Raw genomic sequence first — 13,560 nt, 5'->3', positions numbered from 1 at the left:
AGAAAAGAGCTGCTTGGACATTCTTCTAGATATCTCTTTGCGTTATGTTTGGGAAACCTTTAGAGCAAAATGCTAACAGAATTTAAATTTTTGGTTAAACTCTCTTATTTAGGGACATGTGTTGTCTGTGTTCAATCCCTCATGCGACCTGCATGCAGTTTAGTAATCTGATACACACAACTTCTTTGGTTACACATATGTTGACAAGTCTCAACAGGCTTCCAAAGCCTCTTACTCAGACATCTAACGCAGCAATCAATTCTTTATTTAGTCATTCCATAAGTGCTCAGAGTACATCAGAGTGCATTAAGGTTGATGGCTAATGTGTTAACGTTCTGTAAACACGCGAACAAGCTTTCTTTGCGCTCCTCTGTATGTAATGAGCATTTCCTGTCCTTGATGTGTTTATCTCCCCTGATTTTTAGCAGCCCTGTTAGATCTCACTTCATAGTGGTGAACCATTTTGGATACATAAAGCGGTCATTTAAGGGTCGTCTTTTTAAAGTGTTTGTTGTGTTTTTCATGGTTATGTCTGAGAGATATCGAGTGTGTGAGGTGAATGTAGTATGGTGAGGTGTTCTGTTCTGTCTGCAGGGGTCACTGCATGAAGAGAGTTCATACTCTGCCACTAGGCGTTTCAGTGGCTCCAGCGCTAGAGGCGTAAGGCCTGATCTTTACCTATCCCTCTGACCGCGGCATGACCTGATACCCAATGCTACTCTGGGCTTGTTGAGTGTCTTGCATGGTTCTGTTTTCAGACCACAGGCTTGACTAGGTGTTGTTTGTGTCTTTGTTTATGTCTTGAAGTCTCTCTGAGGAAAGTTTGGTAGCTGTTTTTCCCCTAGTAATGAGAGTGGGATTGGTGGTGTATGTAAAGCATGGTTAATCATCTCGGATTGAATTTCTTTCTGTCTTTTGTGTGGTCAAAGTATGGTCGTTTACTAGTCAGACAGACTGACTCTCCTTCGCACAGAAACCCACTAACACTGTATGTCAATGTGTGTTTTGACCTACAGAATGGGCTTGGTTTTACACTACTGTTCAAAAGTTTTTTGAAAGAAACTAATGCTGTTTTCAGCAAGGATTGATTAAATTGATCAAAAGTGACAGTAAAGACATTTATTGTTAAAAAAACAAAAAATAAAAAACAAATCAGCATGTTACAACAATTTCTGAAGGATCATTTTCCCGAAATTTCAACTGGGCCATCACAGCAATAAATCACATTTTTCAGTATAATAAATTGTAATTTTACAATATTTCTGTTTGTACTGTATTTTTTGATCAAGGCTTGGTGAGCATAAGAAACTTTATTCCAAATCATTAAAAATCTTACTAACCCCAAACTTTTGAATAGTAGTGTATATGAGACTGCGTCATTTCTGAAACTTTGTTATACTTGTCAATGCCTATATATTTTCCCTTATGCTCTCTTCCCGCTAACATCTACTCCCCATCCCATTTTTCTCTATACCTGCATTCTGGTCAGCCTTCAGACTACAATGGCTTTCTGGGCTCCAGTTCCAGGGCCTCCTCTAGGGCAAGTTCAGCCCGTGCCAGTCCAGTGGTGAGCTTCTATCACTGATCAAGCTTTAGTTCTGCAGTTTCAAGGTCACGTCTGCCATCTTTGTAACACATAGAGATCCATTGCAAAAACTGACCTGCTCTCTTGCTCCTCTGCATATCCTGTTCCTCTCACTAAGATCTTCAGTATCATGAGGAATTAGCACAAATCTTGTTTGTGCCATGCTCCCTCTAGTGGATAAAGCATGGAAGATATCTATATATGGCCCAGTATTGTTTTAGAATCCTGGGCATTTCTCATTTAATTTAGACATATAAGAAATCTGGATGTTTATTAAATGTAGCATCTACTGAACACATTACATTTTTTCACACAGGTGGAGGAAAGGTCAGATTTCCTGGAAAAGGTGAGTAGGATCAGGATGTTGAATAGATTCACAAACATCACAGTATATAATACCACAACAAAGTGATGCAACAGACTAAGTATCCTCATCCTCAGGGGTCCAGGACAGCATCCACCCTTTCTGCTGCAACTCTTGCATCCCTGGGTGGAGGTTTATCACGGAGAGGAAGCTGTGATACCTCAATTTCAGCAGACACTGAGGCCTCCATACGGGAAATGAAGGTAATTTTGAAGGTGTATTCATAATACTGTATTATAATGACCACAGTTTGTATGTAATTTCCTCATTTTTGTTCGTCTGCTCTCAGGACTCCCTGGTGGAGGTGGAGGAGAAATACCGTAAGGCAATGGTATCCAATGCTCAGCTGGACAATGAGAAGACAAACCTGATGTATCAGGTGGACACACTGAGAGACACTCTGATGGAGCTGGAGGAATTTCTGTGTGAGAAACGCAGAGAGTGTGAGGAGAAAACCAGAGTAAGGGCTGTCAAATGATGAAATCACCTTTTTTATCCTATAGAATAATGGATCCTTTTACAAATGCATAATTGTTTTATTTTTGTTCAATACAAAATATGAAACTGATATATTCATGTAACCCAGTATATATCAAGCATATTTAAATATATGTTTTTTATTAATTATTAAAAAAAATTAAATCAAAATGTTTCACAAGAATGATGAGTCAAAATTCCATGTGAAAGTGAACAGGGATAATTTTGACCCCTTTCACAAAGAATTAGAATAGTGAAACAAAAATTATGTTGTTATCTTTTTTAGAACCTATGACCTGGAAATGTATTATTATCGCTGCAGAGACTCACATAAAAGTTTTGACATACAAGAATAATAAATAGATAAAAGATCCCAAAATTCACACTCTCATCGGGTCAGTTTGACCCCCTGTGTGCAATCAAGTGTTAAGTCTAATCATAACGTCTCGGTTACGTACGTAACCCTCGTTCCCTGATGGAGGGAACGGAGACGTTATGTCGTGACGACATTAGGGGGGGATTTACTTGGAAGCCCCGACTGCCTCTGATAAGAGAAAACGCCAATGAAATTTGGCTAGTGGATTTTGCATACCTGAGCCACTCCCCGTGCATACGGGTATAAAAGGGCGACAGGTGCATCCACTCATCAGGTTTTCCGCTGAGGAGCCGAGAACGTGTCCCTGGCAACCAGCGATGGTTCGAGATTGTGGCATGGGGACATAACGTCTCCGTTCCCTCCATCAGGGAATGAGGGTTACGTACGTAACCGAGACGTTCCCTATCTGTCGGTCACTACGAGTTATGTCGTGACGACATTAGGGGTCTATGGAAAGCGCCACAACCTGAACCCCGTCACGAACTTGTGGCATGCAGATGTCGACAAGCTAGCGCGTGACAGACAAATGCGATGCGAAGGTCGCAACCTTCCCGTCGCCCCAGCGCAAATTCGCTAACCTTGGTGCCCGCAGGGACCACTGAGTACATTGCTGCTGGAGATAGCCAAGCCGCTGTTCCTTTCCCCAGAAATCGGAAGGGATTTCGACCTTCTATGAAAGATTGCTTCAAGTCTTTCCTGTTTGTTGTTACAGCCCGGCAGTAACGACGGGGAAGCGAGCCTTCCGGAGAAGGGCGCTACGGAGGCCACACCCTGCCCGAAGGGAGGTAACGTGTGGAGACACTGATATGGACTGGCCCAAGCCTGGGGCAGTGCTACATATGCCTGGACCCTGGGGCAGATCCTACCTAGGAGAAGGGAGGAAGGCTGCCAGCAGGGCCTGACAGAGCTCTGTCAAAGGGAAGACACGGGTTTACCATGAGGGAAACCGTACCGTGGATGAATACACGTGTGGGATCACCCGAAGGGAATCAGGCCGCACGGGCACCTAGCCGAGTACAGGGGCTGACCGGAGACCCGGGCAAGCTAACACCGGTACTGGGCCTGGCGTCAGACTGCTCCGCCCAGCCTGACTGCCGGGGGTGCTGGAGGAACTCCGCCAGGGTTCGCCGTTCGGGGAACTAACTGGAGGAGAGAATAGGCGCTCGTATCCCCGGGTAAGGGGGAATGGCGCAGCAAGCGTGACACCGGCCAACTCTTCCCGCCACTTACCTGTTACCCAACACACGGGAAGAGACTGGCTCAACGCGGAGACTGTAAAATCTCGCGAAGGTGTTCGGTGTCGCCCAGCCCGCAGCTCTACAGATGTCTGCCAAAGAGGCACCGTGCGCCAGCGCATAGGAGGAGGCAACACTCCGTGTGGAGTGAGCCCTCACCCCGAGGGGGCACGGCTCGCCTTGGGATTGGTACGTCAAGGCGATGGCATCCACTATCCAGTGGGCCAACCTCTGCTTGGAGACAGCCTTCCCTTTCTGCTGACCTCCGTGGCAGACAAAGAGCTGCTCAGAGCTTCTGAAGCTCCGGGTGCGGTCCACGTATATGCGCAGCGCTCTTACGGGACACAGCAACGCCAAGGCTGGGTCTGCCTCCTCCGAGGGCAGTGCTTGCAGGTTCACCACCTGATCGCGGAAGGGCGTGGTGGGAACCTTAGGCACGTATCCAGGCCGGGGTCTCAGGACAACGTGAGAGTAGGCCGGCCCAAACACAAGGCACTCTTCTCTTACCGAAAATGCTTGGAGGTCCCCGACCCTCTTGATGGAAGTGAGCGCGGTCAGGAGCGCTGTCTTGGCCGACAGGAATTTCAGCTCGACTGAGTCCAGCGGCTCAAAGGGACCCCTCTGAAGTCCAGCCAGGACAATAGAGAGATCCCAGGAGGGCATCAGGGGTGGCCTAGGAGGATTTAACCTTCTGGCACCCCTCAGGAACCTCACGATGAGATCGTGCTTCCCCAGGGACCGGCCGTCCACTGCATCGTGATGGGCCGCAATAGCAGCCACGTACACTTTCAAGGTGGAGGGCGACAGCCTGCGCTCCAACCTCTCTTGCAGGAAAGAAAGCACCACTCCAATCGTGCATCTTCGGGGGTCCTCCCGACGAGAAGAACACCAGTCCGCGAACAGACTCCACTTCAGTGCATAGGCTTGCCTAGTTGAAGGGGCCCTAGCCTGAGTGATGGTGTCCACCACAGCCTGTGGCAGGCCACTCAAGTCTGCCGCGTCCCATCCAGGAGCCACACATGGAGGTTCCACAGATCTGGACGCGGGTGCCATATGGTGCCGAGCCCCTGAGAAAGAAGGTCCTTCCTCAGAGGGATGCGCCAGGGAGGGGCTGTCGCGAGGAGGGTGAGTTCCGGAAACCAGGTCCGGGTGGGCCAATATGGCGCAACCAACAAGACCTGCTCCTCGTCCTCCCTGACCTTGCACAGCGTCTGTGCGATCAGGCTCACTGGGGGAAACGCATACTTGCGCAGAGCCCGAGGCCAGCTGTGTGCCAGTGCGTCCGTGCCGAGGGGGGCCTCGGTCAGGGAGAATTACAGCTGGCAGTGGGAGGACTCGCGGGAAGCAAACAGGTCTACCTGAGCTTCCCCGAATCGACTCCAAATCAGCCGGATCGTCTCGGGATGGAGTCGCCATTCTCCGGGGAACGTGAGCTGTCGTGAGAGCGCGTCGGCTGCACGATTGAGCTCCCCCGGAATGTGGACGGCGCGCAGCGATTTGAGCTGTGACTGACTCCAGAGGAGGAGATGGCGGGCGAGCTGTGACATGCGGCGTGATCGTAGACCCCCCTGCCGGTTGATGTACGAAACAGCCGCAGTGTTGTCCGTGCGGACCAACACGTGCTGGCCTAGAAGCAGTGACCGGAACTGCTTTAAGGCCAGATGCACTGCCAACAGCTCTAGGCAGTTGATGTGCCAAAGCAGTCGAGGCCCCGTCCAGAGCCCCGAGGCTGCCTGCCCGTTGCATGTAGCGCCCCAGCCCATGCTGGAGGCATCTGTTGTGACAACAGCATGCTGGGACACTTGTCCTAAGGGCACCCCGGCCCGTAGGAAAGCAAGGTCTGACCAGGGGCTGAAAGAGCGGCGACACGACTGTGTGATGGTCACACGACGTGTCCCGCGGCGCCATGCCCATCTCGGGACCCGTGAGTGTAACCAGTGCTGAAGTGGTCTCATATGAAGCAACCCGAGCGGCGTGACTGCGGCTACGGATGCCATATGCCCCAGGAGCTGCTGAAACTGTTTCAGCGGAACCACTGTCCTGCCTCTGAAGGAACTCAGGCAGTTCAGCACTGATTGGGCACGCTCGTCCGTGAGACGTGCCGTCATACTCACGGAGTCTAACTCCACACCGAGAAAAGAGATTCTCTGCACAGGGGAGAGCTTGCTCTTTTCCCAGTTGACCCGAAGCCCCAACTGGCTGAGGTGCCGGAGCACCAGGTCCCTGTGACCACACAACTGTTCTCGCGACCGGGCCAGAATGAGCCAGTCGTCGAGATAGTTGAGGATCCTGACGCCCACTTCCCGTAACGGGGCAAGGGCGCCCTCCGCCACCTTCGTGAAGGCACGGGGAGACAGGGAGAGCCCGAAGGGGAGGACCCTGTACTGCCATGCCCGCCCCTCGAACGCAAACCGTAGGAACGGCCTGTGTCGAGGGAGAATCGAGACATGAAAGTAAGCGTCCTTCAGGTCGATCGCTGCAAACCAATCCGCGGACTGCACGCATTTGACGATGCGCTTCTGTGTCAACATCTTGAACGGGAGCTTGTGTTGGGCCCGATTCAAGACTCGCAGGTCCAGGATTGGCCGGAGGCCACCGCCTTTCTTGGGCACGATGAAGTAGGGGCTGTAAAACCCCTGCCTCATCTCGGCTGGAGGGACCGGCTCGATTGCACCCTTTGCCAGAAGGACAGCAATCTCCTCGCGCAGGACAGGTGCATCTCGGACTGCCACCGAAGTCTCGAGGATGCCGCTGAACCTGGGAGGCCGCCTGGCGAACTGAATCGCATAGCCGAGTCGAACTGTGCGAATGAGCCAGCGAGACGGGCTGGGTAGCGCAAGCCACGCCCCCAGATACCGTGCAAGTGGCACCAAAGGCACAATCGACGTGCCCGCAGTGGTGCAGCGAGGGGGAGTAAGGTTGGATGGAACAGAAGGCGGTGCGTTCTGACTCATCCCCACAAAACTCCCTGAGTCCCCGGGGGGACTGGCTAGAGGTGCGCGGGGAGGCATCGCGTCCCCAGACCGCACTCTCTTGGCCACTGGCAATATGGGTCTCGGGTGAGAGTGAGGAGGCAGTGCGTCGCACACTGTCAGCCCGCAGACCTGGGAACCCGGAGGAAAGGGAAATTGCTCTTTCTTTGACAATGTGGGTACCACTGGCCCTTGAGCCAGTGGCGGAACAGAAAGAAAAGAAAACACAGGATTCTCCACCCGGCCCTCCTCCGGGGGAAGGAGCGACGCTAGCCTCGTCGTCTCCTGGGAAAGAGCAAATTCCTCCATCTCCGGGTTGTGCGCGTCAGGGCCGCTTTGTCGTCTTCCTGGAGGACTTGGCGGCCGGCTGAGGCGCAGGGGGCGCCGCACTCCTGCGAGAGGCTCGACGCACCGGCCTAGGTGACGACTCAGCACGGGGCGGAGCAGCTCTGGAGGACGCAGGAGGGCGCCCACGGCGACCAGCAGACTGGGGCCTGGCCCTTGGGCCAGCGGTGGCAGCTGGAGCATCCCGCCGTTTAGGGAGGATGTGCTGAATTGCCTCCGTCTGCTTCTGTACTGCCGAGAATTGCTGGGCAAAACCCTCGACAGTGTCGCCAAATAGCCCCGTCTGGGAGATGGAGGCGTCAAGAAAGCGTACTTTGTCGACGTCCTTCATCTCGGCCAGATTGAGCCAGAGATGGCGCTCTTGGACCACTAACGTGGACATCGCCTTCCCGAGGGACCGCGCCGTGACTTTCGTCGCCCGGAGAGCGAAGTCAGTCGCCGTGCGCAGCTCCTGCATCAACCCCGGGTCGGGACTACCCTCGTGCATTTGTTTTAGTGCCTTGGCCTGGTGAACTTGCAGGATGGCCATGGCATGCAGGGCAGAGGCGGCCTGGCCCGCAGCGCTGTAGGCCTTGGCGGCGAGTGCGGCCGTCAGCTTACAGGCTTTGGACGGGAGACGCGGACGATTCCTCCAGGTGGCGGCGTTTTGCGGGCACAGGTGCACCGCAACCGCTCTCTCCACCTGGGGAATATCCACGTACCCCCTGGCCGCCCCGCCATCGAGGGTAGTGAGGACGGAGGAGGGAGACGAGCGGCTTCTGGCCGTGAAAGGGGCCGTCCACGACTTCGTCAGCTCCTCATGCACCTCCGGGAAGAAAGGCACCGGGGCAAAGTGCGGCCGCTGGTCGCGTTTTGTGCCGATGAACCAATCATCCAGCCGCGAGGGCTCGGGACTGGGCGGTCTGTTGACCTCCAGCCCGATACTCACGGCTGCCCGGGCAAGCATGGCCGTCAGCTCTGGGTCCGGATCGGCAGTGGCGACAACACCCGAGGGGGGCAGCCCCGCCGATCGTTCATCCTCAGAGGACGAAAGCCCATCCCCCGATGCCGCTATCGACATCTGATCCTCGGGCGGCGCACCGAATGAAATGCTGGCGGCCCCGTGAGGCGAACCAGCGAAATCACTCGGGAACCGGACGGAACAAGCGCTGCGGGAGGAGTAAGAGGTCCGCGGGGACGTGCCCGGCGGAGAAGCTCTTACCGTCACCCTCAGATCTCCCAGAGCGCCAGCCGGCGGTCCTCTGCTCGAGCCAGAGAGACCGGGACGGGTGGCGGCAGAGGGTGCCAATCCTTTCAGAAAGGAAAGGCGAGATCGCAGCGTTGCCATGTTCATACGCCCACAACAGGCGCATGACTCATCCACAAACGCATCTTCAGCGTGCTGGATGCCCAGACACTGAAGACAACGCTCGTGACCGTCATCCGAGGACAGGAAGCGACCGCAACCAAGAGAACACGGACGGAACGGCATCTTTAAAAAGACGCGAACCGCCCAGTGTTTTAGAAATTTGCTCTTTCAGGTGAAGTGCCCAGGGGAATCGCTGCTGCAGGGACACCGCTGTCTGCACCGTGACGCCACCCAGGAACAAACTCTTTTTCTTTGAGGCAGAAGGCTTTGTGGAGATCGCAAGACTTCTCATCCACTCGGCTCCAAAGCAAAAATCTGATGAGTGGATGCACCTGTCGCCCTTTTATACCCGTATGCACGGGGAGTGGCTCAGGTATGCAAAATCCACTAGCCAAATTTCATTGGCGTTTTCTCTTATCAGAGGCAGTCGGGGCTTCCAAGTAAATCCCCCCCTAATGTCGTCACGACATAACTCGTAGTGACCGACAGATAGGGAACTAAACCATGTGGTAATGCTTTCTGTTATATTATGAAAAACTATAATATTTCATAAACACTTAGGGTGGTTTCAATACTAAATTGGTTAGCAGATAAGGGCACACAAAGATATCAACAATCAATATACACACAGAAGTAATGTGAGCATCACACAATGATAAGTAGATTGTTAATATACAAGAAATAAACTGAAATGCACACAATCATAAATCATAGAACGACTACTGTTCAAATAACTGCGATAGTGACTACTAATAATCAGGAACTCAAAATAAAATTTTAATGCATACTTCATCAGTTATGTCTGTTTTTTTTTTTTCATTTTAATGTATGTTAGGACTTCGACCGAGAACGTCATGCCCACAATGTCTTGAAGTTCCAGTTTGAGGAGATGAAGGAAACCCTAAAGCAGAGTGAAGAGTTGCTGACGGTGAGAATCACCAGTAAATGATGGAGTATTCAAAGTCTTCTCGACATAGATGCCTTATGTGTTATTCTGTTGTCTTCTCTCACATTTTGTCTCTTAATATTCTTTGACCTATCCCTGTTTTCCTCTGCTTGCCCTCATGGCCGGGGCTCAGGAAGCCCAACAGTCTCGTGGAAAGCAGACAGACTATATTAGAGAGATCGCTGACCTGCAAGAAACATTGGAATGGAAAGATAAAAAGATCCGGGTAAAATAACCTTCCATGGCTGTTTTCCATTAATCATATCACATTAAAACTATTCTTTCTTTTATATTTTAACACTTAATAATCTTTTCATTCCCCCTTAATACTTATTAACTTATTAACCTATTAACTTGTTAAACAACGGAATGCTTGATACTGTCATATGACCCTTGTAGTCTTTCCAAACCTTACGTGTTTCCTTTACTCCTCTGTTCTTCCCTTTCTTGATTGTTCACTTTTGTGGACGGCGGCATTAAGGCCTTAGAGAGGCAGAAGGAATATTCAGACATTATCCATGATGAACGGGAGGCACTCAGGGACGAGGTTTGCCGGCTTAGGGATGCTCTAAAGGTAGAGATATAGAAGGAATACTGGCAGTCACAGCCAAGATATAGCAGTCATTATATTAGCACTATTATTTTGACTTTGAAGGACCATAATAAAGTAAAGGAATAAATGGGAGATTGACACCAGATTGTATTCTTTCACAGAAACATGGCATTATGCTGGAATCTGAGGTGACGGCCAATGGGGAGTTAGCAGACGGGGCGATTGATGGGCATGCTGAGGCAGAAACAGCCTCCCGATTGAAACAAGACTCTCACACGCCCACTATGAGTGGAGACAGCATGTTAGGTAAGACAAACGTTCAAACTCATAATCTAAGCATTTTAAACAAATGAGCTATTGTAGCTGATTTGTACTTAATTGTATTTTAATTGTAATTTTGCTTATATGGTAATTTTGTTGCTGCACATTTGCAATGTTTTATTTCATTATAAAAACCATTACACATATGCTGCTAGAAAAGTGAAAACTAAATGAAAACGTTTTGTGAAAACAAAGTAAATGAGACAAAACTAAGCGAAAATGAAAACATTTGTGTTAAATTAAATAAAGATCAAATAACTAAATAAAAAACATAACTGGAAAACAATAAAACTAAATGATAATCCATTTTTTTCCCAAACTAAGTAAAATGAAATGTCCAAAAAAAATTATTTTAGAGTCAGTTTTCGATACATTATAAAATATGAATCCAGCTGCATTGAATATGAAAATGCCACTAGATAGCAATAACACTAGACTGTGCTGAAAAAAAAAAAAGATATTAAACATCTTTAAACTATACCACTTAACATTAACCCAGTTAACAGCACAACAATGTTAAACTAAGATAAAATGAATAAAACAAAATCCTTGAAAAGTCCCCCTAAAAGTAACAACGATAGAATGGAAATTAATAAAAATTAAAAACTAAAGAAAAATGTAAAACTGTAATACTGATCTAACATTAAATGAAAACATTTTTTTTTCCGGTGCCCTTTGTAAATATTAAATTGCTGCAAAAATTTGCTGCTAAAAATTAAATGTTGCTAGCTTTGCTCCATTCTCAATATATCCAGAAATGTAAATTTTTAGTTGTCAACAACAACAAAATCAATCTTTGTTTTTCCACATCTGAGGGTATCTCTGCTGGAATTCTTTCTCCACTGATCAGCCTTTAATTCAATCAAGATCAACTCTGCCATTTGCTTAACAAAATCAATCCAATTATTCTCAGTGTCTTTCTGTTTTAATGGAATTTTAATTGTGATTCACTCTTTGAATCCAATCAAGAGGTGTTTGCAATCTGGCGTTTCATCTCAATCTTAGTAACATTGCAGGCAGAGCTTCATAAATGCACGTCATCTCAAGTCAAAGATTACTCAAAACTATGGTGAGACTGTACAGTTCAAGATGATGGAAGAAAATCTTTCCTTTCCTTTATTAACCCTCTGGTGCTGTTCGCTTATTTTTTACAAAAAATTTTTTTTTAAATAAATATATATATATATTTTAGAACTGTATTTTTTTCGTAATGGTATGGTAAAGGTTTTGGCATTTGCTGTGTGAACAGAGCAAAACAAAATTATGGACATGATTTGCTAAAGTTAAATGGTCATAAAAAAATAGTCACACTTGTACTGTTTGCGGTAAAACATTTTTTTACCAAGTTACAGTACTGTCAAAAAAAAAATAAAAAAATAAAAACAAAATACTGAAAGCTAATTTCTTTAAGGTATGAACCTCGAATTTTGAACACAACTTGTTTAGATTTATGGCTATGATTTGCATGCAGTTGTGATGTTTTGGAAAATATGTATTTTATATAAAGTTTCATTATTTTTTTTTTTTTTGCATTTTACATAATAAACTTCTAGCTTTCAAACTTTATTTTATTTATTGATTTTACATTTTTTATGTAGAAAACAGTAAATCACAAAAAACTATAACTGCTGTTAAAACCAGAGGATGAAAGATACATTGATTCAAGTGCAGAAACATCACCTAATGTGCCACTATAATTATTTAAACCCTAAAATCAGATAATATCTGAAATTACAGTATATGAACAGTATATGAACCACAGACCGGTCAAGCAGAGAAAAATAACTGTATAGAAATCAATGCTGGCATTAAAACCTCTAAAGATCTATGTTTGAACCCACAGAGTCTAATGAAGTGGATATTTTTAATACCACAGGAGACAATGATGCACAATCCAGGAACCAACAAGAGACAGAGGCTGAGCCAGAGTTACAGTTTGTGGAGGACACATATAGCATGCCAGTAGAGCACAAGGGCACAGCGTTCTTTCTCGAGAGTTGTGAGGAAGCTGTTGCATTGGATGCTGATGTTTTAGTGCTGGATGATGTAAATATGCATAGCAGTGAACCGATAAGAGAAATAGTCACTGTGACTAGACTGAGTATAGAAAACAAAACACAGAAGTTCTTCAAGACCAAGCGTAAGATGAAGAGGATCTTTAGCTGCTTTGTGTCATAATTTGACACAATGATGTTTATGACAGTGTTATTTTGATTTTTTTCCTCAATAATTTGATCTTTTGATGTAATGTTGCAAATGTACTTTAAATCTTCATTGCAAATGAGACCAATCAAGACTTTTTTCGGACACGCAAAATTCTTTCAATATTCTCAAATTAAAAATTCTCATGAAAGACATAAATACAGTGTTATATGCAGAAAATGCATATACAATTAAATGCATTGTGCTTTGGAAGAATGTGTACTTTTTCATGTTTACCAATGCTGTAACTGTCATGTAATCGCCACAAATAAAAAGCAAATACCAAACTTTATTTTTTGTTCAAACACACATACAAATGTAACAATCGTGATAATGATGATATTAATAATAACAACCCCATATACACATTTTCTATTAATACACAATTATATATTAATTGTCACGGTGCACACACGAGGAGGACACGAGGATGTAACTCAAAATATAGTCTTTAATGACGACATCAAGGCAAGGCAGGGCAGGGCTGACACAGACAGGAACACCGACCGGGGAGTAACGAGTAGACCAGACAAAATCAAACTGAACAGACAGGACTATAAATACACAGGATAATCATAGATAACGAGACAAACACAGCTGGACAAGAATTAACTAATAATCACATCAGACAAGGACAGGAAACAAACCAAATATGGACACAAGAGGCAGAAACACAACACACGACAGAGGACTGACATTAATAATAAATAAAATAATGTTAACGTTTAGGCATTTTTAATAAATTAATTACATGATGTGCTGATCATTAAATTCATTAAATAATAAAGCTTTAATAAGACATTATAAAAATAACCTAAGAAATTAATACATTGTTT

The 13,560-nt window shown here is 46.9% G+C and overlaps 1 protein-coding gene across 7 annotated transcripts in view; it reads left to right on the top strand.

Annotated features, from left to right (window-relative positions):
- Positions 1-13,560, top strand: part of LOC306844819 (leucine-rich repeat flightless-interacting protein 2-like) — a 51,018-nt gene that overhangs the window by 26,875 nt on the left and 10,583 nt on the right. For 4 of the 7 annotated variants that reach the window (XM_079377208.1, XM_079377211.1, XM_079377210.1 and 1 more), the window contains 8 exons: positions 1,490-1,567; positions 1,902-1,931; positions 2,027-2,152; positions 2,239-2,409; positions 9,538-9,630; positions 9,782-9,874; positions 10,130-10,222; positions 10,363-10,507. In XM_079377208.1, coding sequence (XP_079233334.1) covers positions 1,490-1,567; positions 1,902-1,931; positions 2,027-2,152; positions 2,239-2,409; positions 9,538-9,630; positions 9,782-9,874; positions 10,130-10,222; positions 10,363-10,507 — 829 coding nt within the window. Of the gene's footprint in view, positions 1-594; positions 661-1,489; positions 1,568-1,901; positions 1,932-2,026; positions 2,153-2,238; positions 2,410-9,537; positions 9,631-9,781; positions 9,875-10,129; positions 10,223-10,362; positions 10,508-13,560 lie in introns of all 7 variants that reach the window. The other 3 variants (XM_079377207.1, XM_079377212.1, XM_079377213.1) reach the window with 3 other exon arrangements.

Source organism: Barbus barbus, assembly GCF_936440315.1.
Source record: "Barbus barbus genome assembly, chromosome: 25".
NCBI lineage: Eukaryota > Metazoa > Chordata > Actinopteri > Cypriniformes > Cyprinidae > Barbus > Barbus barbus.
Note: the sequence above shows the minus strand (reverse complement) of the source record. Positions and strands in the feature narration are given on the sequence as shown.